Genomic DNA, 27,283 nt, shown 5'->3' with positions numbered 1-27,283 from the left:
CGTCCGTCCAGCGCATCTTTACACAGAAAAACAATTGAGAATTGGGTGTGAAGGGCCCCTTTTGCACAATGCAAAATTGGAATACAATCTTAAAATAGTTTGACATTTTTTTTAGTCAGTTATTAAAAGTGGGAAAAAACACACGTAATCATTCTGAAAAATATTGTTTTAGGACCACAAAAAAAAAAAAAAAAAAAAAAACAATCTTTATTCATTTTCTTATCACAAGATACATTAAAGGATACATAGACACTGAAGTATAAAACAAGTTTGTTGATTTGAAACAAATTTCTTAATGATTTACAAAACCGAAATCCTTCACACCCTTAAACCAAACCTTAAAATTAACCAGTCTTCCCTCCCCTTACCCCCACCCATCCTATTTTGGAGAACAATGTTAAAATTAATTTTTTGCCACATTAAAAAAAAAAAAAAAAAAAACATTGTGGTGGAACAAAACCCCCTTCATAAAAAAACGATGACACTTAAAAGGGGACAGGTTAACATTTATTTGTGTCTTTAGTGTGCAGTGCACGCTTCATTTGTTTAAGAAACATTACAAAACCCCTAATCGGGGGAAAAGATTTACAATGGATTTTGTGTTGACAAATCTCAAGCCAACAAATCTGCCAAAAAGCCCAACTGTTCAGCTCTACATATCGTCCAATGTTTAAAAAAAAATAAATCAAAACAAATCATAAGGGGGGAATATGCGTCAGTATCAGCCTACAGTCGAACCACTACAAGAAAATCTCAAAGAACATTTCCCTCATACAAATATCCTTATTGTTTCATTATCTACAAATCACTAACATATTCCCAGTAGCCCCCAGATTACCATTTTGATTTGCCCAAGACCTTTCCAACACCAATGTGAGTGTGGCAACATATGTATGGAAATGTGCGCAAGTGGTAAACAAACTTATGGCTTTGTTCATGATGTAATTTAAGGAAAAGGGTCAATATTGAGGTACGAAACAGACTAAACTGATTTTGAGATCCACCAACTTCTAAAACCTCTAGGGAGGGACGATCTTGAGAAGCTCTGGGAAACCACAGGGCTCCTCAAACAGTTTTGCCTTACATTCAAATAAACATACTCGACACTTTACTAAATCAGAAGCCTTCCTAATTAATCAAGTTTGTGAGAGTTTGTACTAAGCTAGAATCCTGTAAGACCTTCACAAATCACTGAATGGAGTAGTTAAGTTGTAGGATTTTGGGTAAAAAAAAATAAAAAAAAAAAGTCTGCAAAACCAGGTAACCATCAATAAAAACCATCCCAATTGCAGATCTATTGTATAGAGAAAAATACGTAAATGGAAACCTTTGCTGTATTGCTGTCCATAAGAGTGTTGGAACTGGGCCTGAAAAACTAGAACCACATGTACTGGTTGAAATAAATGGAGCATCAGAAGTCAGATGTGTCCTGATTAGTCTGTCATTATCTAGTACAAAAACAAAGAAAGCAATTCATCCTCTGGTTTTTGAACACAAGCAACCTAAGAAATTAACAAAAAGATGGTAAAAAGACTGTTTACTCCCTCACACAATTTACACCTTCCATATGCACAATAACACACTGTTGAAAAATGCTGTTAATATTTATACAAATAAAGACAGCTGGAGAAAAAAAAGTGTGCTTTTACACCATTTTAGAATGAACATGATTTGCTTTAAATTACACAGTTAAAAGTATTGGCAATAAAAAAGAAGCAATGGGAAAAGAGGGAACTGAACTTAAGCTAAAACACTGGGAGTAAAACGCTATGAAGTCTGGTGTACGCTGGTGTAACAATACAGGGTTTGTCATCTGTTCATGAGTGTGTTTGTGGGTATATGAATTTGGGCAAAACAGAAGACGAGAAGTAGAGAAGAACAGCTGATAATGGCTGGATTTAACGTGCTCTGGCAACGGATGTGGTCTGTCGGAACATCTCTCAGTCCTCCAACACAATTGGCTCGCTGGTGCTGGAGGGTAAGATGGGTACAGGAAGTGGCCGGGGTGGCAGGGGAAGTTTGACTCTGACTGGGAGGTGTGGTTTTCTGGCCGCCCGCCTCATCTCTGCCTGAGTGAGGTGTTTCCTCAGAGCCCTATATCCCACATACACACACAATTAGTCTGGGGGAAAAAGCAAAAACAAAAGTAAAAAAAATTATTAAATGCGAGCTCCTGAAACATACCTGGTGTCTTTTGTAGCCACAAACACAACTGGATTAGGTGCATCTCCTTGGCTGACCTTCTGCCTCTTGATGACTGACTGGGTGGCTGCTCTCATTCCAGATGTGAACGGTCTTCCATTGGTGGAGAAAGAATGGCCTCCAACCTGCAGCAAATGAAGAGTGCTTAGGTGAGGATATAGCATATGTGTGTACAATGTTTTCAACCTGTGGGGACGGTAGCATATACGCTGCGTGCACAATTATTAGGCAAGTGAGTATTCTGATCTTATCATTATTTCCGACTCCAAACCATATAAACTTGAAAGCTTATTGGATTTTCATTTTCAGGTGATATACACTACCGGTCAAAAGTTTTGAAACACGACAAAAATGTTTCTCATGATCTTAAAAATCTTTTGATGCTTAAATGTTTTAAATTAGTTTTGTAGACAAAAATATAATTGTGCCAACATGTTAATTTATTTCATTATAAAACTAAAATGTAATAATAATTAAAAAAAAGTTTTTGAAATTGATGACTTGGACCAAATAATAAAGAAAAGCAGCCAATAAGTACCGAACATGGATGGGAACTCCTTCAGTACTGTTTAAAAAGCATCCCAGGGTGATACCTCAAGAAGTTGGTTGAGAAAATGTCAAGAGTACATGTCTGCAAATTATAGGCAAAGGGTGACTACTTTGAAGATGCTAAAGTATAACACAGTTTTGATTTATTTTGGATTTTGTTTAGTCACAACATAATTCCCATAGTTCCATTTGTTATTCCATAGTTTTGATGACTTTACTATTATTGTAAAATGTGAAAAAAAAAAAAAAAAAATTATAATAAAGAATGAGTACGTTTCAAAACTTTGACCGGTAGTGTATATTTGTGTATTGAGGGAGGGTGTGGCGAAAGTGACTAACACCTTATATCAAGGTGTGCATTATTATTAGGCAGCTTCATTACCTCAGGTAAAATGGGCCAAAAAAGAGATTTAATTGGCACTGAAAAGTAAAAAATTGTAAAATGCCTTTCAGACGGATGCAACACTCTTGAAATAGCTAAACTATGAATGCGTGACCACCGGACAATCGAACGTTTTGTTTGCGAATAGTCAACTGGGGTGCAAAAAACGCAAGAAGAAAAGGCGCAAATTAACGGGAAAAAACCTGAGAATTAAACGTGAAGCTACCAGGAACCCATTATCCTCCAATGCTACCATATTCCAGAACTGCAACCTACCTGGAGTGTCCAGAAGTACAAGGTGTCAAGTGCTCAGAGACATGGCCAAGGTCAAAGAGGCTGAAACACGACCACCACTGAATATATTCACAAGTTGAAGCGTCAAGATTGGGCAAAGAAATACCTGAAGACAGATTTTTTAAAGGTTTTATGGACAGATGAAATGAGAGTGACTCTTGATGGACCAGACGGATGGGCCCGTGGCTGGATCACTAATGGACACAGGGCACCACTTCGAGTCAGGTGCCAGCAAGGTGGAGGAAGGGTACTGGTGTGGGCTGCTATTGTTAAGCATGAGGTAGTTGGATCTTTTCGAGTTGAAGATGGATTGAAACTCAACTCCCAAACCTACTGCCAGTTTCTGGAAAGTACTTTCTTCAAGCAGTGGTACAGGAAGAAGTCCTCAGCATTCAAGAAGGCCATGATCTTTATGTAGGACAATGCTCCATCACATGCATCCACATCACATGCATCCAAGTACTCCACTGCTTGGCTAGCCAGTAAGGGCCTCAAAGATGCCCAAATAATGACTTGGCCCCCTTCCTCACTTTACTTAAATCCTACTGAGAACTTGTGGGCCCTTCTCAAACGTGAGATTTACAGTGAGGGAAGACAATACACCTCTTTGAACAGCATTTGGGAGGCTGTGGTTGCTGCTTCAGCAAAAGTTGTTCGTGAACAGATCAAGAAACTGACAGACTCCATGGATGGAAGGCTCATGGCAGTTATTGAAAAGAAGGGTGGCCATATTGGTCATTGAATATTTCTGAAAGGCCAAAAATGTTATTTATTTGTCATTTTGTGTTACTTATTTGTTGCACTTACTCTAAAATTTGAGAATAAACACTTGAGTTGGGAGAAATTAATTTTGTAATTTATTTGCCTAATAATTGTGCACACTAATAGTTGCCTAATAATTGTGCACACTTATATATTCCCCTGAGAAAGACAAAACTCACTTTTCCTTGGTTAAACATTCGGGTTTGAGGTTCAATAACATTTTGAATTAACTGAGAGCATTGTGTTTGTTCAACAATAAAATTAATACTGAGAAATACAATTTGCCTAATAATTGTGCACACGGTATACATTGCCCTCCATAAGTATTTGAACAGTGAGATACTTTTTTATAATTTTGTCTCTGTACACCATCACAATGGATTTGAAATGAAGCAATAAATATGTGATTGAAGTGCAGGCTGTCAGCTTTAATTTAAATGGAATTTACATCCTAATTGGGTGAACGGTTTCGGAATTACAGCACGCTTCATACAGTTCATACATTTTTTTGAGGGGATCTAAAGTAATTGGACAAACTAACATAATCATAAATAGAATGATCATTCTTAACATTTGGATGAAAATCCTTAGCAGTGAATGACTATCTGTAGTCTGGAACTCATGACCATCACCAAATTCTGGGTTTCTCCCTAGTGATGCTTTGCCAGGCATTTACTTCAGTTGTCTTAAGTTGCTGCTTGTTTGTGGGTCTTTCTGCTTTCAGTTTTGTCTTCAGGAAGTAAAATGCATGTTCAACTGTGTTGAGGTCAAGTGACCGACTCAGCTATTGAAGAATATTCCACTTCTTTGCCTTGAAAAGTTCATTGGTTGCTTTCACAGTATGTTTTGGCCTAAAATAGCATATCGCGGCAGTCCCATATACTTCTATGGGTGGTACACTGGTGAGGAGATGTCTATATTTATAGAGGAGATGCTTCATTACACTGAATAAACTGCTTTTGAAAGGAAAAAGCTTATCACATAATGAATCGAATGCTTGTCTGCTAGTCTTCAACGTTTTACACAAAACAATCCTTCTGGAATAAAATATGGAGCTTACTACAATAAAATTGCTGTTTTATAAGAGAAGACATAGACAATTTTGCGATATGTAGGTGTCAGTTTACGGCTCTCCTCATTCATTTGTATGGTATCCGCAAATGGTGACTTACTATCGTAACACGCTACTTGACTGTTACGCTCTCTCCAATATTAAAAAAGCTGATGTTGTTATTTCTGTATAGATCCCCGGCTGATGGTCACTGTCCATCAGTACTGTGAAGTGCCGTCCTCTCAGTTTTGCAACATTTGGCTGAATCAGAGCAGCTAATATAGCCCTAAACACTTAACAATTCATCCTGCTGCTTCTGTCAGCAGTCATATCATAAACAAACACTAGTGACACATTTCCATTGGTCGCCATATATGCCCATGCCATAACACTGCATCCACCATGTTTCACAGGTGATGTGGGATGCTTCGATCATGAGCCGTTCCTTCCTTTCTCAATATTTTTCTCTTCCCATGATTCTGGTACAGGTTCATCTTAGTTTTATCTGTCCAAAGAAAAGTGTTCCAGAACTTGGCAGGCATTTTTATACGCTTTCTGGCAATCTAATCTGGCCTTCCTATTCTTGAGGCTTACCAGTGGTTTGTCGTAAACCCTCTGTATTTACTTTTATTAAGTCTTCTCTTAATTGTAGACTTTGACAATGATATGCCTACCTCCTGTAAAGTGTATTTGACTTAGCTTGATGTTTTTTCTTAGCTAAAGAATCGTGTGATCCTCCACCACTGTTGTCTTCAGTGGTCGTCCAGGCCTTTAGGTGATGTACCTTTTTAAGAATGTACCAAATTGTTAATTTGGCCACTCCTAAGGTTCTGTTATTTCTCTGATGGATTTGTTTAATTTTTTCAGCCCAATGATGGCCAGATTTACTTGCATTGACAGCTCTCTGGACCCCATTATGAGAGTTTACAGCAACTTCCACATTTGGAATCAGCTCCAGACCTTTTAACTGCTTAATGTTTTAATGTAATAACCTGGGAAACATGAAACAGCTTCTCAGTCAATTGTCCAAATACTGTTGAACCCAAAACTATGAAAATCATCTCGCCTGTCCAAATTCTTATGGAGGGCACTGCATTTGTATGTAGGGGAGATACTTACATTTTCAAAGGGCCTCTTGCCCAGTAGAGCCGATGCGCTCCTTGGCTGGTTGCCCTGGTTACGGTTGATAGGGGTTGGAGCACCTCTAGGGGCTTTGAGTTTCAAAGGAGCTTGAACAGCTGAAAAACAAGCATTTTCACTCTGAATATTCCCAGACCACCCATTTATTACATTAAAATATTAGTTTTAACAGTGACAAAGTAAAATAAAACTAAAAAGACAGGTATTATAAGGGAGTATTTCAAAGAGAGTATTTTTCCCCTTTTTCTCCCAATTTGGAATGCCCAATTCCCAATGCGCTCTAAGTCCTCATGGTCGCATAGTGATTCGCCTCAGTCCGGGTGGCGGAGGACGAATCCCAGTTGCCTCCGCGTCTGAGACAGTCAACCCGCGCATCTTATCACGTGGCTTGTTGAGCGCATTGCCACGGAGACATAGCGCGTGTGGAGGCTTCACGCCATCCACCGCGGCAACCACGCTCAATTCACCATGCGCCCCCCCGAGAACAAACCACATTATAGCGACCACGAGGAGGTTACCCCATGTGACTCTACCCTCCCTAGCAACCGGGCCAATTTGGTTGGTTAGGAGACCTGGCTAGAGTCACTCAGCACGCCCTGGGATTCGAACTAGCTAACTCCAGGGGTGAAAGATTATTATTTTTTATTTTTTTTAATGAAAGGCCATATTCTTAAGAACCAAGAAACCATTTTTAAATAGTAACTTGGGCCTGAGCCCTTCAGCACTTTATATGTAGACCAGTAAAAACTAATGATAGACAATATATATCTACCAGTCCAATAGATCACTCAGTATTTGTCCATTTTGAGATCGGCATCACCCAATCTCCTTGCACAGTTGGACAAATAACAGGGTTGTTAGTCCTCATTTGTATCAATTTTAAAATCTTACAACAAAAAATATTTTTAAGTATGGACCTCAGTCAGAGTAGCGCCATATTTAATTTTTGACGAGAATAAAAAAAGATGCTGAGGAATAGAAGTAGTCTGTTCAATGGGCTGTCCTGTTTAAGTGGTGTTGATTGTTTAGCTGACAACACATTGAAAAAGAAAAAGAAAAAAAAAACCTTTCCAAAAACTTCAGTTAACAAACTCCAGAAAACACAACTTGTGAAAATTAGATTAGATCTAGCACCTTTATACAGTGCATGCCATTGTACAGACTGTTTTCATGCATGTAAAAGTAAATATGGCATCTACACTGACTAAGGTCTATATTTGAGTAAATATTGTGTAAAATAAGTGTTCATTTAATTTAAGCTATTTCATTTGTCTCATTTGCAATCAGTTTGAATCTAGTTATTTTGTGCACAAAAAGGTGTTTTGCATGCATGGAACTCTTGTGGAGCAATGTATCATTTCTCAAAGAAGAATTTGTTTTGAGCAAACAAAAGCAAAACAATTTATTCAGATAAAAAAAAAATTACATTTATCTTAATGAGTGCTGATGTCCACATTTGCAAAAAATTCTAACATTACTGTTTCTCCATTGATTCTTGTGCATGCAACATCTAACTGCTCTCTCTCCTCACATTCACTGTGCACATTCAAAACATATGACAGCTCGCATGCTCAACAGGGACAGTGTTACAATGTGTCAGAATTTCAGCCAATCACAGATGAGGGAGTCAATTCTGCTTAGTTGGCTTGATCATCAATCATATTGCTAATCAGAACAGGATGAAGAGAAGGGGATAGTTTGTTTTAAAGAAAGAGAATGTGAAACATACTATGACCACTTAAAAGTAACTATTTATTGACTTAACTGATTTTATTTAACATATGAAATTAAGTTTTTTGTCTGTACACTGCCAATAGGCTTACAAGCTAGCTTACTATCTGGCTAGCTCTCTTAGTATGTCCTATATTAGTAAATGCACTTACATAGGTACTAGCTTGACCTTGTTAGCTAGCACTTTTATCTAAGTTATTTAATTTAATCTCTTCTGTAATAGCCTTACAGTAGTCCTGGTATGTCTATGTTCAATGGGGTAAATATCTCTTGTAATAATAATTACAGTAAATAAAGTGTACACTGAACTTGGAGCACTGTGCCTGTTAGCCCTTCTATTACATTTACAGTACACTGTGATGTTCATGGTTGCTATTCAATCACTGAGCACTTGTAAGCAGCTCCTAAAAGCTAATCCTGATGCAGGAGGTGGGACTTGTCAGAATATGGAGGTAAAAGCAAGCAAGCAGCCTAAAATCCTGAGTGCACGCAGAGAGAGAGACAGATTTTACACAAGCAAGAAATAATTTGTCAGAGACGTCAGAATAGTATCTCCTTGAGCGCACAGAATTATGGCATAAATATAATGCTAATAATATATCAGTATTATATTGGCAACCTTGCACTCTAGATATGGGCAACTGAAAATCAAATAATAGTCATCCAATATTAAAAACAGATACAACTAGTGGTTCAAAACATAAATCTATTTTGGTATTAATGCTAAAGCCTTACCCAATTCTTTAACTATATTAATAAGTGACGGTCGTGGAATAGGGCGGTTCTTCACACCACTCTTCGTCGCTTTTGGAAGCCTTATCATACCTAAGAGAAAAAAAGAGGAAGTCAACCAGTTATTTGGAGATAAACCACACCGTTTCATGCTACTGCATAAAAAGGCCAGTAAAATTTTATAAAACGTCCTCTCCAATAGACGGCAGTATGACCAAGAACGATCAAGAAATAGAATAATTGTAATTTTAAAGATTGCTCACACTCTGCTTTGACAGCATTGGCATTAATAGAAGCGTACGGGCGACGGGCTGCTCGGCGAGACTGCAGGATGTCCTGGCACACCCGACGGGCGATTCGAGTGAGTTTGGTGGTCTGAAGGATGAAGGTCTGGCGGTTTTTTGCTAGAAGTTTAGCTCTTCCGGCACTGCTGGTGAACGGGGACATGCCCTGTACTTCCTGGCGGGTCATATGACCACGTGGAGCTGCGTCCTATTGGAGGAAACAGTCATTGCTCAGTTTGGCAATTTTCCAGTTCTATTTTGAAAATTATTTTTTTATGCCTGATGCATAAAGGAGCCAATAAAATAAAAATGCATCCTTAACTGCATTTCAAAAGTTTAAAAAAACAAACAAACAAAAAAAAAACAGCAGCTTCATTCTGCACTTTACATTTTAAAACATTGCCAACCTGAACATCAAACACCAAAAGACAACAGGGTTCACATACTGTGCCAGTTCTTGTGGCACCCTCTAGTTGGGTGGGGGTCTTCAGACCACCGTACTTCTTCCAGTAAATCCAGCAGGATGCACAGAGTCTGCATTGCATGTTGGGAGGGCCCCATGCATACCACTGCTGAGACTGGGCAGCTAGAAGAGCAACAAGCCAAAATAGATGGATAAAATCATTATAATGCACAGCAATATTTGAGCTTGCATCCTAACATGGGTCATTTGGGGTAAAATTACTTGAGGGTACTCACTGTGGCAGCTTTCACAGCTGAGGCCTTTCTGGTAGCCGGTGGCCCCGTTCATGCCAGGCTTGTTTCCAGGAGACATGATCTGGTTGGGGTTGGGTTTGGTGCTGATGGAGAGAACAGTATTGAGAGTCTCAAGCAGCAGACAAAGTTTAAAAAAAATAAATAAATCATTTGACTGTTCAAGACAACATTATCATAAAACGTTTACATTTTTTAAAACATATGCCTGAATGGGTAACAGGGACTAACTAGCTACTTGTTTTAATTTATGTTCAGATTATTGTTTAAAATTTAGATGTTTCACTCTCTAAAGAACATAAGATAATTGATTAAAAACAAAAAAATAATGGGACACAAATTTATCAACCTTAGTTATAGAAAATGCCACCCATTTTCAGAAAAAGACAGAAAATGTTTATGTCCAGAACATGCAGTGACACTTAATACTCACTAGGTGGGGATGTACACTTGTTTGAGTTTGCTGTCAGCCTCTGCTGCCTTAAGTCTTTTCTGGAAAGAAACAAAAAGCAAACACGTATCTTCAAAAATGTTACGTTTTTTAAAAGTCATCTGCACGCAGAAAAATACAGGGAATGTTTATTGTGTTTTTTTTTGGTGTCAAAAAAAAATTCTGAAATTTTTTCTGACTTGCTGGATGTAACGATCAGTAGTCTTCCACATGTAGTAGAACTGGACCACACTAGCTAATGACTTCCAGGGCAACTGCAGGACAACAATAAAGAACCATCAAAAACACAAAACCTTGACTATAATATTATATTAAAAATATATTTATATTTAAATGTTTTTGACTCACAAAGTCTTGACGGATGTCGTTAAAGTCTTTGCCGTATTTCTCCAAAGCCTCCTCGAACAGCATGGCCTCTGAGGCGCTCCACTCCTCCATCTCATCTCTGCACAGCACCGGGCCGCCCTGCGGCACCAGTGTGGACATGGCCTTGGCCAGGTCATAGCCATTCTTCTGCAGTGTGTCCATGGCGTGGAACTGTGGACAGGTGGGACAATGTGGTTGTCAGATATGAAGGTTAACTGAAGCAGAGTGAGATGGCAGTGAATAAATGCTGACTGCTGTTATGTGTGTGATTAAGGAAGAGAGAGAGAGAGTCACCGCAGGCATGCACATGTCGTCTCTCTTACCAGTGTGATGTCTCTAGATGCTGCAGCTGCGCTCATGTGCAAACTGGGCTGGCGAATGGAACTGCTACAGTCTAACGCACGTGCGAACGTGCCAACGGCTCTAAAACACACACAGAATAGATGCATTAACATCATTAGTCATGTTACTACACAACAATGTTTAAAGTGGTAAATTATTTTGCCAGGAAAAAAAAAAAAACATTAAGCGACAGTTCACCAAAAAATGAAAATTCTTTCATAATTTACTCACCCCCATGCCATCCCAGATGTGTGACTTTCCTTATTCTTCTGAACACAAACAAAGATTTTTAGAAGAATATCTCAGCTCTGTAGGTTCATACAATGCAGGTGAATGGTGGCCAGAACTTTGAAGGTCCAAAAAGCACATAAAGGCAGCATAAAAGTAATCCATAATACTCCAGTCGTTAAATCCATATTTTCAAAAGCAATATGATAGGTGTGGGTGAGAAACAGATACAATTTTAAGTTTTTTTTTTTTTATACTATAAATTCTCTTCCTGCCCAGTAGATGGCGATATGCGCGAAAATTCAAGTCACCAAAAGCTAAAGAAGGATGTGTAAGTAAAAGTGGAGATTTATAGTAAAAAAAGGACTGAAATATTGATACTTTCTCATCCACACCTAACACATCGCTTCTGAAGATATAGATTTAACAAGTGAAGTCATTAATTACTTTAATGTTTCCTTTATGTGATTTTTGGAGCTTCAGAGATCTGGTCACCATTCACTTGCATTGTATGGTGCAACAGTGCTGAGATATTCTTCTAAAAATCTTTGTGTTTCGCAGAAGAAAGAACGTCATACACATCTGGGATGGCATGAGGGTGAGTAAATGAGAATTTTCATTTTTGGGTGAACGATCCCTTTAAGAGTAGGAATGTTCAACAGTATGTTTTTATGAACAGAACCTGCAACAGCACATCTAAAGGTAATACGCCTTATAAATACTGGCCTTATAGACTGAGAATTTGGGATTGAGCCTGAAAGTGGAGAATTATGCCTAAACTGCTACAGAAACACCATCTCTAAAATATAATCCAATAAAGCACTTGGGATAAAAAGTCAGTTTAAAAGGGAGATACTAACCGTGCCACCACCAGGAACTGGTCAATCTGAGGATCCTTCAACTGGTTATTAGGATCCCAAACCTTCGTCTCAAGCTTCTCCTGCACTCGACTGTCTGATTCACCTGAAAAGACAAGGAAAACATTGCCTTTAATGATCATAATAAATCCATTTAATTATCAATTTAGAATAATCCCTAAAATGATTAACATGCAGCATGAACATTTGATACTGAATCAGTAGGTTTAACACCTTGTCCTAACTAGGCCTGACAGCTATGTGGAGCTGGCTTTTGGACTAGTGACATTTTACTGTGTGTTGGGCAAAATATTTTTTCACATGATGCTGTTGATGGTCATGGTTGGTTAGGACTTTGTGTTTAACAAGTTGAGTTTTCAATGACAAAAAGGAACATGAAGTTGTGACACAAAGACAAAAAACTTTCTGACCTTCAGACAGTTTGTCAGGGATCTCTGCCTGGTATTTGGATCCCACTCTAATCTCTCCCTGGTCTGCCAGCAGGGTCTTCTGTACTGGGTCAAACACCAGAGAGTAGAAGAAACAGTCCTGCAGAACACACACATTCACATACCAAACACAAGTTAGAAAACAAACACTTACAATATGTCCATTTGGTTGTTTAAAACCACAAATTTATCTGGTGTTCACTTGTCTACCAAGAATTTTATTACTCTAAATTGTCTTAATGGGTACAACAACAACAAAAAAAATACAAAATAAATAAAAAAATGGTTTTGCAAAAAGAAATGGAAGCCTAGTTTTAGGACCATTGCGTTTTTTTACATCATGTTATTTTTATGACAATTAAATACAGTTTGTAATGCTAAAAAAACTTAGCATTTTCAATGCTGTAATACAAAAAAAAAAAATTATTATATATATATAAAATTAGCATAAATTAAATTCAGTATGACAAATACTACCATTACATATAAATATGTTAAAATTCAAATATATCCTTTTTCACATAACAGTAATGAGAATTGGGTGGAAATGTGCTTAATTAAAATGAAAATGTCAATGAAATAAAAACCCAGATCCTTAAAACAAACCTTTTCATTATGCAAAAAAATATATTTTTGGTGTGAAATATGACAGAGACATTTTCTTGGCAGGTTTTGTGAGATTCACCCTAATAGGATTGTCATGTTTTGGCCGGTCTCTCAATATCTTGCAAATCATAACATTTGTAAACAGAGTGCTTTTGAACAAGCAAGTGGACTCTTACCTCTCTCTCTAGGTAGCTAGTTAAAACATCAGTCTCATTCAAAAGTGTGACATTGCATTTCCCTCTGTAGAAAAACAATAAGCCAAAACATATGACTTTTAACATGAAAGACGTGGATTCAGCAATACAAAGCCTTAAGCCTGAATTCTAATGTGATTATGTGCTTCAGTTCAGAAGTGGCATGAGTGTACACACCGTATGTGTGTGGCAGGAAGAGACTCAAACTGTCGAGACAGGAACAGTTCTCTGTGCTTGAGCTGGTGTTTCTGCTGTTCTGACGTTGAAGGCTGCTTGGACTCATCTTCAAAGTCTCCTAAAACACACACACAAATATGAGTGCTACTGCATTAGCCTCAATTAATTCTCCTAATTTGAACCAGATTCCTCTCAGAACAAAATAAGTTATTTGAAGAGACTTTATGATCTGTTGACCTATAAGCTCTGTATTTGATGGAAGGAAATCATTATTCTGCAAGTCACCCCAAAATGATTCGAATAGACTGCATTCCAAAAAACATACCATGTTTATATAAGACTTTAATATTTGTTTTATCATTTTGTATTCAAAAGGCGATGGCTAGATTTTTTTTGTTTTAATTAGATGCTCGTGTGAGGTTAGGAGACTTGGCAGGACTTTATCAGCCGATCTGACCGGACCCTGCATGGAGCCTTAGGAAACCCTGTCAATGAAGGGGATGGGATCTCAGATCACACCCCTTTCCATTAACCCCTCCTGCCACCCGGTGGCCCTGCCCCCTCCTTTCTCTCCCCTTGGCCAATATGTCCCTGCCAGCTTTACTGGGAAACCCTGTGCAACAAACCTGAGGCGCCCATCCCCCCATCAAGCAACAATCCCCCCATGCACAAGTACGCATTTAAAAAACAAAAATGCCACAAGCAGACGAGCACTCAAGACACGTTCGGCAAATACATCATATACACACACACACCCAAACAGTCTCCTCCACTCAAATGCACACACATATGTCTAACAACACTTTCACTTCTTAACAAAGACACCAGCCAGATAGTGATAACCTAGTGTTAACCCTTTGAGCGCCATGGCCCGGTGGGTCCCATGAAGGCTCTTTTGTTCTGAGAGCATGGGGCGGATGGCAGCTGAGGATAAGCACAGAGGACCCGTTCAGGGGCGGGGGGGGGGGGGGGGGTAAAGGAGGAGGAAGGGCAGAAGGTGTAAAGGGGAGGAGGTGATGTAAATGGTACTAAGAGAGTGCGAGCCCTGATCTTGTGTAACCGGACAGTGCTGGTTTGAAGTGAAGGTTATGTACAGCATTAAATGGGTGGCCAAGCAGATACGACCTCTCACAACCACAACTAGGGCTGCAACTAACGATTATTTTGATAATCGCTTAAATCTAATGATTATTAGAATGATTATTTGACTATCCTGCGATTATTGCAACGATTAATCATTAGCTCTTAACCGATTATTCAGCTTGTGCCCTGACTTAAAAGGTTGTATTAAATGTGCTTACTAACAATAAATACGACAAATCATCTTTTAAAAATACCTCTAAATGACATTCACTGAATTAAAGGAAAAAATTATACTTAAGTTTAATTCAGTAAAGAAATGTACTGCAAAAAATCCTATTGTTATCAAGTGTTTTTGTCTTGTTTTCCATTTAAAATGGTCTAGAAATCCTTAAAACAAGATACACTTACTTGAGAAGCAACATAAGACATTTAGACTTGCTTTGAGAGAAGGTATCTTAAATACAGGTGTATTTTGTATATAAGTGAGCTTTATTTTAACTTTAATAAAGCTATAACGCATTAAATATAACTGCATTAAAGATGTAACGGCGGGGCGTTTCCTTTAAAGATGCTTGACAAGCAAGTTTTGCTTCAGCGGAGTGGCAGCTCCAGCCCCACTTATTCAACATCGAGAGTGCTTCTGTATTTACTTATTTTGTATTTTTGCATTATAATTCCCTCATATTTGCGATCTACATCACCTGAAGCTGTTTGGAAAGTTTAGCGTGCATCTGGACTGTGAGCTGTGTAATTCTTCCTCTCCTTAGTCAGGCGCGAACTGCAGTGCTGCTCTTACACGTCAACATTAGAGTTTCATCTCATGTTACGTTAAATGAGATCAAACGACTATTCGACAACAGAAATTTTTGTCAACAATTTTTTATTGTCGATAACATCAACTAATCGTTTCAGCCCTAACCACAACCAATTTGAAAACTAACTCCTGCCCATTTCGATCCAGTAACTTCCTCAACCCCAACCTGACCTTACTCTGGAATGTCTAGCCTAATACAGTGAGTTTACTCACAAGATTTATATAGATATTAAGCATTGCTGCATGTATTTAAGAAAAAACATCTTTATCAAACATTGAGACAGCACTCTTGCTGTCTAGACTTGTGTAGATAATCATTGATTATAATGGGAGCAATCTAGTTTTGTTGTTGCCTGCAATGCAGGTTGGGTTCAAGTCTTTCCTTTATGACTTCTAAGTAGGCCCACAGAACTTGGCAGATTTTCACACAAAACTACAAACTCAACACCCCTTGAATGCTCTTTTGTTTAAGGAATATTCCCTGTTAAATACAAGTTAAGCTCAATCGACAGCATTTGTGGCATTATGTTGATTACCACAAAAATGTATTTTGAGTTGCCCCTCCTTTTCTTTAAATAAAGCAAAAATCTAGGTTCCAGTGAGGCACTTACAATGGAAGTGAATGGTGCCAAACCGTGTAACAAACCCTAAAACCCTAAAATGACTGTAAAAATGACGATTTAAACAACTTTAACAAAGTTTTAAACAAAGTCGCTTTGGATAAAAGCATCTGCCAAATGAATAATGTAAATGTAAACTTAACAGCTCAAATAATACATGAGTTTTAACAGAAGGATTAATGTAAGTGCTTTAATAAAATTATAAGCTTAACATTTCTGCATTGAAACCTCTGCGCCACTGCTGAATTATGAGCACCGCTGTTGGGATTTCACATGGTTAATTTAATATTCTTGATGCAACATAAGGCTTGCCAGCCCCAGTCAGCTGTGCACTTTCTACACTGTGAAAGGGACCCCACCACACACAAATACACACACTTACAGTGACGTCACCACATGACACGTGTCAAACTCGCTTCACTTCAAGTGGCCTTTGAGCTCATTTCTGAAACATAGGATGGCAGGGGATCGCAAAGTTTCACTGAACAATCAGTTAGCGCTATACTCGTGAATATAAATGATCCTTCCCCTGTCATCTGTATGTTTTGGAGCACATTTTGTTCACTTCAAAAGCAGAATGAAACAGCGCTACATGGGTCAATGTGGAGAGTGGGGCGGGCCGAACGGCGACTGTGCGGAGCGAGGCCGGGTTGTACACCTGCAGCGGATTATCTCGCCAGCTGTGGGTGATTACAGCTCTGCCTCACTCCGCACAGTTGCCGCTCAGCCCACCCTGCTCTACACAGTCAATTATCAACACATCTTATTCATAGCAGCACGAGGGCAGAGCAGGTGCAGAAATTCGCGGACTGGTCTCAACCGAACAACAGACTATTTTAAATGCGCCTGTGAACCAGTGAGATGCGCGATGGGGATCGTGAAACCTGTTTGAATAAGGTACAGAATTGTCTGTTGCAAAACTTATATGTCTCGGTGATGAAACTAGTTTAAAACAAACAGCCCCCACATTCTAAATGGCACTGACAAAGAAAACAGGAGAATACATAAATTAGAAGGCTTTTCAATTCTCAGATTACAAAAATGTGCCTTGGATTTACTGTAGTAACACTAACTGTACTGTACTACCTATGGTAGTTGTGGCAGAAAACTTTCTAAAAATGTATTTAGACTGCTGATTTTTCATTACAAAAATGCCATAGTTCTTTATATAGAAACCATAGTTACTAACCATGGTAATGAGCAGTCATGCATGGTTTTACATATGGTTACCATGAACCATTACAAATATTATTGTTTTTTTATCCCCTTTTCTCTCAATTTGGAATGCCCAATTCCCATTACTTAGTAGGTCCTCGTGGTGGCGCGGTTACTCACCTCATCCGGGTGGCGGAGGAGAAGTCTCAGTTGCCTCCGCTTCTGAGACCGTCAATCCGCACATCTTATCACGTGGCTCGTTGTGCATGACACCATGGAGACTCCGCATGTGGAGGCTCATGCTACTATTCGTGATCCACACACAACTTACCACGTGCCCCACTGAGAGCGAGAACCACTAATCGCGACCACGAGGAAGTTACCCTATGTGACTCTACCCTCCCTAGCAACTGGGCCAATTTGGTTGCTTAGGAGACCTGGCTGGATTCACTCAGCACATCCTGGTTTCGAACTTGAGACTCCAGGGGTGGTAGCTTAGCGAGTATTGACAAATATCATTGTTAAACTATGGATAATATGGAATAACTATGGTGCATTTTCATAATTATGGACCAAGCTATCAGTTTTCCATCTGTTCCATCTGTGTAAAATCTATACACTTGTAATGTGCTCTCTGATTGTAGGAAAATTTAAACTGTTTTGTTTGCCTTCAATTCCAAGGTATGACTGTAGTTTAATCAGTATGAGCCTGGTGAAAGGAATCTATAAAGAAGACCCAACTTAGTCACACTGTCAGAATATTTCAAATTTAGCTATATCAAAATCCACAGATGTTACTGTTGTTAATATCATAATTTTCATCTGCATCCCAACCTCAAAATCAATGCTGTACTGTCAAATGTGCATTTCAATGCACATAATATGTAATATTATTTGCAAGGTTGCTTCCAAAGCAGGTACTGGTGCCACATTTTCAAAGGGCCCTTTGAGGGCACAAATAAACTCTGATGTGGCCCAAGCTGAAATTGAGTTTGACACCCCTGTTTCAATCTATTCTTTGACGAACACGCGTTAATACGGGTCCAGTGTTGAGGGCTTGTGGACGCGCGCACAACAGCACCGCTGCTGAAGAAAATCCTAGGGGAAACACTGCAATGTTCAAATCTATTCTGCAGATCTACTCTCAAAATCAGCATAGACATGTGAAAAAAGTCCCAATTCCATCTGGGCCTATTTATGGGTTATAAAACATGGAATCCTGAAAAAGAGAATGATCTTTATCAAGATTCAGGCAGCAGAATGTGACATCACCTTATTTGCTTTTACATTCAAATTAAATACTTAAAATGCATGAAATCTGATGCTATAACGCAGGGTACAATTTTATATTATTTGGCTTATTTATACATTGGAAAACTTATTGATACTCTTCGGTGCTTCTGACATGCCTGTCCAAACGTTGACGTTTTAATGCAAATGATCATTCTACATAGTAAACCTTCAGCTAATGTGTCATAAACGGATGTGGAAGTTAAGAGGAGAACTGAATTGAAACAGTGGGGTACTTACTTGCATTGCTATCTGCCAGTGTGTTCAGGTTGGCAGATATATCTCTCCGCCTGAACAAACAAACCACCTTGGCTTCTACATTTCCATTGGCCGTCTGGTGGAAGAAACAGTTAAACAAAATGAAGAACCAGCGCAAGATCTCTCTCAACACTCTATACAAAAAGGATGTGTCATCTTGAGTGGAATCCCTTGAATACACTTCTGGCCACCTTCTCTATAAAACCTTTGAATCAGGTACCAAGCTATAACTGTCTTCATGTCATGGACTTGTAGAAGACAGTAAAGTAAAACTAAACCAATTTCTATCAAGTCAGATAGAGTGGGCTTGAATGATATTGCCTATGATTTACCTGAAACCGGAACAATATTTGTGTGATATAGTAAAAAGTTTTGAACCCTGCTAATAGCTAAATGTCTACTGGCTAGCTCTCAAACTGAAACACTTTATATGGAAATGAAAACCATCTTTCTCATCAATGCAGCCTAATGGGTTAAGGCTAGGAGTGACAATGCATTAGCAGGGCACTGGCGTATGTCAATCCCATCTCCATGTAGTTTAAATCTCTGCACATGCAATATGTGTTTGATCAATGACTGGTGGATGTCAAAATCCCCAACCAATCACAGATAGTCTGACTCTATGCAGTAAGAACGTCATGTATGCTGGAGTCATGTTGGTCAAAAATAGCTCAAGGCCAAATGAAAGCAACTGAATATAATATATTTGCACGCATTATGCAAAACTGTTCCTAAACCAAAAATTTGACTTTGTATTTCCATTGATGAAAGCTCCAAAACTCACCTTATTGAGCTCTTCAATTCGGCGGATCAGATACGGATTGCTGGAGGAGTTTTCAAAATACACATAATCTGTGGTAGACAAAGAAACCATCTATAAGGACAGAACTCTGAGTTTCATTTCTAAACATAGTTTACGTTTAATGCAGAAATAACTGCAAGTTGTTACAAATAATGTGTGGATTGGTCAAATTTGCATTATTTTTTGTACTTGCAATACTACAACAAAGTTTACATTTGAATGATCCCGATATTGATGATTAAAATCCCAAGATCAATCTTTTAAAGTTTACTTCCGTAAACTTTACTTTAGTAAAGTTTACAACAGTTTTGGTTGTGTTGATTATTATATTTGTTAAATAAATAGCAACTGAACGGCCACAATTTGGGCCCTGTTGTTAATTTATTTTAAATAATATTTTCTTCAAGTACCAAGTTTGAAGGTTCTCTTTATAATCTACAGCACTAGTTGAGAGAGAATTTCTGTCATATGTAAGCAAAATGGACATTATAACTGAAATATAATTAAAATGAGTCACAATCAAATATCGGAATCAAATCGGGAAATCTGTATCGACACCCAGCCCTACAGAGTAGTGTAAAAGATGAGTATGTTACATAACTGCACTTTGAAATCTATTTAGATTTCAGCATTGTTCATGTGATTTGTGACTCATCAATTAAATTAATGTATTGTAAAATCAGATCTGACAGCTTCCCACAGGCAGTTTTCTGTTCTTCTCAAACACTGGCTATTCAGTCGAAGATTTCCATTCATAGGCTTTTACCTACATGAAAATGAGGAATGATTTGTAAAGTTTAAAATCTTTTATGCTATTATGCAGAAGGTGACGTGAGCTTCAGTGTGGGTCAATACTGAGAGAACATACGATGAGGCATGGTCAACAGTGTGTGTACAGAACACACAACACCACTTCAGTTATGCAATCATTTTCTCTTCTGCTCTGAGCTGGTCGGCTCTGGACGTTCTATGATCTTTGATCAGGCTAACGCTTTCTTTTCTCGCCTCTGCTCAGCCATGTTCTTAAGCCGTGCCGCTAGGGATAAATCAAAATGGAGGTTTCTCTCCCAAGTTCATGAGCTTCATCAATCAGGGAGACAGCGAGGAGAGGCTGGGCTGCATGGATCAATAATTTCCCTCATGGAGAAACAGTGTCTAGCCATCTGCTCTTCAAGCAGGGCTATGCTGTTAGTTAGCACATAGCATCTGGTGTTTAGAGACACCTACAGTAAAAAACCCTCTGATGCTTGGAGATACTGGAAGTGACAGAAACCGCAGACAAACTCAACTTATGGTCCTAACATAGGGGCTAAAGTATAGACCTTATTCACAATAGCAGAATCTTTGATTTATGACATGAATAAAAACGAGGCTTTCAATGGTATCCACTGTATAAAGCTCCTAGATAAAATCTTCAACAAATCTTTCAAAACCTTAAAAATGTTCAACAACTCATGTTATCTTAAGTTTTTTGTCTACTGAAATTTCTTGGAAAGAGGTTTTTTTTTTTTTTTTTCCAATGTTCTGTCAGCAGAATGATCCAAAAACACTTTAAACAACTGTCCAACCCATTGAAAAGACTATAAGTCTGTCCCACACAGCCTCAATGTCATTCCCATGAAACATTAAAGATGGCATTACTGGGGGCCTGGGTAGCTCAGTGGTAAAATACGCTGGCTACCACCCCTGGAGTTCGCTAGTTCGCATCCCAGGGCGTACTGAGTGACTCCAGCCAGGTCTCCTAAGCAACCAAATTGGCCCAGTTGCTAGGGAGGGTAGAGTCACATTGGGTAACCTCCTCGTGGTCGCTATAATGTGGTTTGTTCTCGGTGGGGCGCATGGTGAATTGAGCGTGGTTGCCGCGAAGCCTCCACACGCGCTATGTCTCCGTGGCAACGCGCTCAACAAGCCACGTGATAAGATGCGCGGGTTGACTGTCTCAGACGCGGAGGCAACTGGGATTTGTCCTCCGCCACCCAGACTGAGGTGAATCACTATGTGACCACAAGGACTTAGAGCACATCGGAAATTGGGAGAAAAAGGGGAAAATCCCCCCCAAAAAAAGAAATGAATAAGGTCCATGTTGTAGCTTCATCAGCTCTTTTTCTATCACTCATCCATCAAATGCACTGCGAAGGAAAGGTATGAAGTGAGCATGTCAAAACACAGGTGAAGAAGCAATCAAATTCTTGGGTGTATAGAAGCTTCGGCCACAGAGCTTTAGGATATGCAATACTGGGTTCTCTCTTTCCAAAACGCACATGACCAGAACTGTCTATCTGGATCACTAGACAAGTAGCCTATCCTCTTTGCATCTTTATTATACACTCACTAACCTAGTTTCCATCCACTTTTCGTGCTATTTTGTTATCGACGAAGTGAAAATGCGTAAAAAATGTTTTATCGATAAAAATGGTGTGCGCGATGACGTCATGCCTAAAAAAAAATTTTACGTTTTGGTTTATCACATAAGAAATCTGCCCTTAAGCCGTTTCCATACAGAAATGTGTGTTTATCGCTAACTGTGTACCCTTTGCCTCCCAGATGTCCCTAATTCCCCCCCCCCAATTTGGTAAAATGCCATCAAAATGCAATGTACATTTTCTGAAGAAGCTCAGCAAACGCGATCAGAGGAAAAGAGGGTTAGATTTAAAATATTTAAAAGTTTTAAAATGTTCAAAATCTCGTTTTCTGAAAGTGAACTCAGCATTGGACAAATAGTTCTGATAGTTTATAGTCTTGAAAAAAGTGTAGAACATTCTGAGTATGTCATTCAGCCGACATTTTTCATCTACAGAACAGGGTAAGACTAATTTAAGTTTGTGTAAAGAAAAGGCATATATAGGCCTAACAATATAATTTTTTTCATTTGGTAATTAATGATCTTAATTTAATGCTTTATTCATTTGGTAATTTATTTAATTTAACACAGGGAATTTTGACGACATTTTTTCAAAAGCTAAACAATAATTTTATAGAATTGGGCTGTTAGTGTTCCAAAAAAGCACACTGAAGCTTTTCTTCTAGTATTGTGTATTTATTTTTAAAACATCTTTGTGCACAGAAATATGGTAATTTTTTTTGTGTATTTTGGGCTAAATCCACGACTGCCATCTATTATTTTGAATGGTGTGGAAAAGTAACTCAAATAAACATGTCTACTGTGATTAATCACAACAGTGGCCATTCATTTGTTCTCCGTGCACTTGTCGATGTGCATGATATGAGATATTTGTGTTGGCACTCCTGGAAGTGTCATGTTTGCAGCATCGGATCTATATGCCGTTAAGATCAATCCATAATCACAAACAATATATTGGCTTTCAAGGATGTATACATCATCATAATTAACAGGCAAACGATTGGGGTAAATTTTGTCATGTGACACTACATTTTTGCGTTAATGCAAATTTTCTCAACAAAAAGTGTTTCCAAGCAAGTTTTTCGTGACATTTAAAGCATCAACATATAGTTTATGCACTAGAGTTAAACAGAAAAATATTATGAAGACAAATTTTGGCAATAATTTGCATTTCCATCAGCTTCATTTTTATGCGCTAAAACATTTTTCGCAAAAAATCCTCGGATGGAAACATGGTTACTGAGCACGTCATTGTGAACACTATGGTCCTAATAAAGTGCCCGACATGGTCTTCTGCTGTTGTTGCCCATCCGCCTCAAGGTTTGATGTGTTGTGAACTCTGAGATGCTATTCTGCTCACTACAATTGTACAGAGCAGTTATTTGAGTTACTGTAGCCTTTCTGTCAGTTTGAACCAGTCTGGCCATTCGCCGTTGACCTCTCTCATCAACAAGGCATTTCCGTCTGCTGAACTGCCGCTCACTGGATGTTTTTTGTTTTTGCCACCATTCTTAGTGAACTCTTGAGACTGTTGTGCGTGTAAATCCCAGGAGATCAGCAGTTACAGAAATACTCAAACCAGCACATCTGGCACCAACAATCATGACATGGTGGAAATCACTGAGATCAAATTTTTTTTTCCCATTCTGATGGTTGACGTGAAAATTAACCGAAGCTCCTGACCCATATCTGCATGATTTTATGCATTGCACTGCTACCACATAATTGGCTGATTAGATAATTGCATAAATAATTAGGTGTACAGGTGTTCCTAATGAAGTGCTCAGTGACTGTATGTATAATTATATTTATTTATCACACATTATACATTTGCACATATACAGTGAAATTCTTTTTTTTCCACATATCCCAGCTAAGCTGGGGGTCAGAGTGCAGGGTCACTCTGACCCCAGCTTGATTGGCTGATTGGCTGATTAGATAATTGCATAAATAATTAGGTGTACAGGTGTTCCTAATAAAGTGCTCAGTGACTGTATGTCTCAATGAACACTCTGTGATAAACACAATGTGAGCTTCACCAAACCAAAAGAGTCTGAATTATAGACCGTTTAAAACACTTCAGCTTATGAAGAGAGCTTATCACCTCCCCATTTTTGGTGCTTTTAAGTTCATAATGAACTTAAAGCACCAAAAATGGGGAGGGGACAAGCTCTCTTCATTTGGCAAAAATGCTTTACATTTGCTTAGTCAAAAGCATGGTGACAAACATATTATATAGGGAAACAAATAACCAAGCCACATTTCAATGAGCACTTCAGTTGCATCATTACACACTTTGTTCCAAAATTCCCCATTTGGCCAAGCAGGTGCCAACAGACATTGCAACAGTCAAGCTTAAAAGGACCCACTTGTAGTGGATTGATAATTATTTGTAAATCATTTTCTGTTGTTAATTAACACTTATACTCTTGATTCATGAACTCAAACAAATCCTCATTTCTACGCCTGATGGCATTGCCTTATTTACTGCTAAAAATGAGTCTGAGAGCATTCTCTGGCATGACACATTTTATATTGCATGACGAGGGTAAAACGCTCACTCGCACTTAACATCTGGTCCTTTACCATAATTTTTTGTACAATTAACCACAGAACACCATGTTTGCATAGAAGGAGAGCAATGTTAAAAACGAGAGTTCAGCTGGCACTTCAGTAACAGATTTTCATAAGAATTCATATTGATTAATACCATCAATGTGTATTCAAAGCTCAGCTTGTATTCAAGGACCCTTCGTGAGCAACATCTGAGTCAGAGTCACAGTTGGTATTTTTTACGACCACAGAGCTGAAGGTGGATGAAGGTGAAAGGCAGGGATGTGACAGACCTTGAGGCCAAAATAGGAGGTCAAGCTCAATGACCTAACAGGGCACCTGTCTAAACATCAGCTACCAGCATAGTACAAATGTGGGGCTACTGTTGTTTAAAGGGATAGTACACCAAAAAATGAAAATTCTCTCATCATTTACTCACCCTCATGCCATCCCAGATGTGTATGACTTCTTCTGCTAAACACAAACAAAGATTTTTAGAAGAATATTTCAGCTCTGTAGGTCCATACAATACACGTGAATTGTAATCAGGCCTTTGAAGCTCCAAATAGTTGATAAAGTCAGCACAAAAGTAATCCATAAGATGGATGGTTTCAACCATGTCTTCTGAAGAGATCCAGTTGGTTTTGTTTGAGAATAGACCAAAATATGACTAATTTTTCACTGTACATCTTGCCATTGCAGTCTCTAGGCACGATCATGATTTCAAGCTTGGTTACACTTTCTAGTGCTTCACGCATGTGCAGAGCGCTAGACGGCATTAGGAAGTGTAATCGAGCTTGAAATCACGATCGCCAAGGAGACAGCTGTCAAGATGTACAATGAAAAAGGAGTTACATTTTGGACTGTTTTCACACAAAACCAACGGAATAACTTCAGAAGACATGGATTAAACCACTGGAGTTTGTTTATGATTATGGATTATGTTTATGCTGCCTTTATCTCTTTTTTGGAGCTTCAAAGGTCTGATCCCCATTCACTTGCATTGTATGGACCTACAGAGATGAGATATTCTTTTAAAAATCTTCTTTTGTGTTCAGCAGAAGAAAAAGGTCATACACATCTGGGATGGAATGAGGATGAGTAAATGTAGAGAGAATTTACATTTTTAGGTGAACTAACCCTTTTAAAACTATTGAAATGGCCATTATTTGAATGGCCATCATTAAATTACAATCCTACTGAGCAATGATAACCATCCTCCTAAAAACGTATTTAAAAAAGAAAGAAAGTGAGATGCAGCAGACGTTTGCTTTCAACCGAGTCCTGACTCATAAACTGTAATCCATTTTGACAAGCGTGTAATAAGTGAATTTTTGCCTCCCAGAACTAAAATAAAGAAATAAGCATCATCTGTTAAGGCAACACAGCCTGATTGCTGTGACCTATTTACGGTCGATTCCCGGATATAAGAAAATGAAAACACCATGATGTGCATGGTGACCATCCCACGGTACGGTCAGAGCTGTCAACCCACATGTAATGCTTTAAGGTAAAATTAACGTTACAGTAAGAAGCAAATTAAAAACACCACTGCATCTGTCTGGAAGCAGTAGCTCAGACATGACAGTGTGCAGAAGTACGAGGATGCACAGTAGTATGTCTGCTGTAATAATACGTGCATGACGGGTATTTCCACAAACTAAAAGCTGCAGCGATATTATCAGATCACACCTTATTTGACATAAGGCACACTCTACATGCGAATGTATACACTTGCGTTTCCAATAGCATAACGCTTACTGCAAGCATACTATTTTAGATCTTTTACTCGAACAAGCAAATTGAAAAGGTCGCAGTAATTTCTTGATATCCGTAAATACAAGCAATTATTGGAGTTTTTACCCTAACATGTGATAAAGCTGAAAGACTTTGCATCTAATAATCCCATACACTCCTTACACTTAAGTTTGACAGAATGGCACACGTCAGGTAACGTAAATACAAGAAACCTGAATGAAAGTCACAAAAGTGAGTAGAAAGCATCATAAGTGATTAAACACACGTTTTAAAGTGACAGGCAGGTCCCCTTCATAACTAGCTCATTTGCTTGCGGCGGCTAATCATTTAACGCGTTTATAACTTATAGTCTACGGCAAAAACTATGTACAAGAGGACGTGTTTATGACCCACTGCGAGTTTGAACAGCTATATGATTTAAAGTTAACTTTAACGCATATGTAAATAACTAAAAATGAGTTAACCCAAAAGCAGCCGTGCTGAAACTAGCCTAGCTCGCTTAGCAACGGGATTTCGCTCATTGGATCCAAGGCGGAAACAGCCACTCGCGCTAATGCTAATGCTAAGCCCGCTGCTAGTGTTAGCAGCAACAATAATACTCACCTCCAACTCGATACATGTTGGCCGCCATTCTCTCACTCCCCTAAACAATCACAATAACGAAGGTTTCCCTTGTTGTGTGGGCAAAAATGTGTATCCAAAAAGCGGCGCCGTTTATTTATATTCTCGCCTGAATTGGCGTACTTCCCCCCGTCGCGAGACAAAGCCGGGACCCGGCACGGCGTTGCCGTTCTGGCGGGTAAAAGTTTAAAGTTTCCGCTACAATGTTTCTCCGGATGAGAAAATAAAATTGCGTCTTTGTTTCGGCGCGCTCAGACATTCACGCATTCACACAGGCATTCACACACGAGCCCTTGATAGCCAGCCTGTCTCTCTCTTTCTCTCTCACTCCACTCTTCCTCCCATCCTCCGCTCCCTGCTTCATCCTCCTCTTCTTCACCTCCGCTCTGTTTCACTCACCCCCAACGTCATCTTCGGAAGTTCATAACGTCACATCGAATTCGAGTAAACTCCCGC

The 27,283-nt window shown here is 38.8% G+C and overlaps 1 protein-coding gene across 1 annotated transcript; it reads right to left on the bottom strand.

Annotated features, from left to right (window-relative positions):
- Positions 1-1,217: 1,217 nt before the first annotated feature.
- On the bottom strand, positions 1,218-27,216 carry LOC127415095 (metastasis-associated protein MTA2-like). Its single transcript, XM_051653650.1, has 18 exons — positions 26,810-27,216; positions 19,516-19,583; positions 18,714-18,807; positions 13,512-13,629; positions 13,317-13,380; positions 12,517-12,634; positions 12,089-12,191; positions 10,982-11,081; positions 10,641-10,829; positions 10,472-10,546; positions 10,275-10,333; positions 9,827-9,927; positions 9,574-9,713; positions 9,107-9,335; positions 8,847-8,936; positions 6,360-6,478; positions 2,185-2,327; positions 1,218-2,094 (listed from the first exon to the last, which is right to left on the bottom strand). The coding sequence occupies exons 1-18, from the start codon at positions 26,835-26,837 to the stop codon at positions 1,941-1,943; spliced, it is 1,992 nt and encodes a 663-aa protein (XP_051509610.1). The 5' UTR covers positions 26,838-27,216; the 3' UTR covers positions 1,218-1,940.
- Between the last annotated feature and the right edge of the window lie 67 nt (positions 27,217-27,283).

Source organism: Myxocyprinus asiaticus, chromosome 2 (assembly GCF_019703515.2).
Source record: "Myxocyprinus asiaticus isolate MX2 ecotype Aquarium Trade chromosome 2, UBuf_Myxa_2, whole genome shotgun sequence".
Classification (NCBI taxonomy): domain Eukaryota; kingdom Metazoa; phylum Chordata; class Actinopteri; order Cypriniformes; family Catostomidae; genus Myxocyprinus; species Myxocyprinus asiaticus.
The sequence above is the reverse complement of the archived record's forward strand: the minus strand, read 5'-3'. Positions and strand labels throughout refer to the sequence as shown.

Excerpts from the sequence above, each read along its gene's own strand:
- LOC127415095 (XM_051653650.1), bottom strand. The coding sequence starts at position 26,837 with ATGGCGGCCAACATGTATCGAGTTGGAG. Across the intron at positions 18,808-19,515 it reads GAATTGAAGAGCTCAATAAG|ACGGCCAATGGAAATGTAGA; the intron begins GTGAGTTTTGGA and ends TTCTTCCACCAG. Across the intron at positions 10,830-10,981 it reads CATCTAGAGACATCACACTG|TTCCACGCCATGGACACACT; the intron begins GTAAGAGAGACG and ends ACCTGTCCACAG.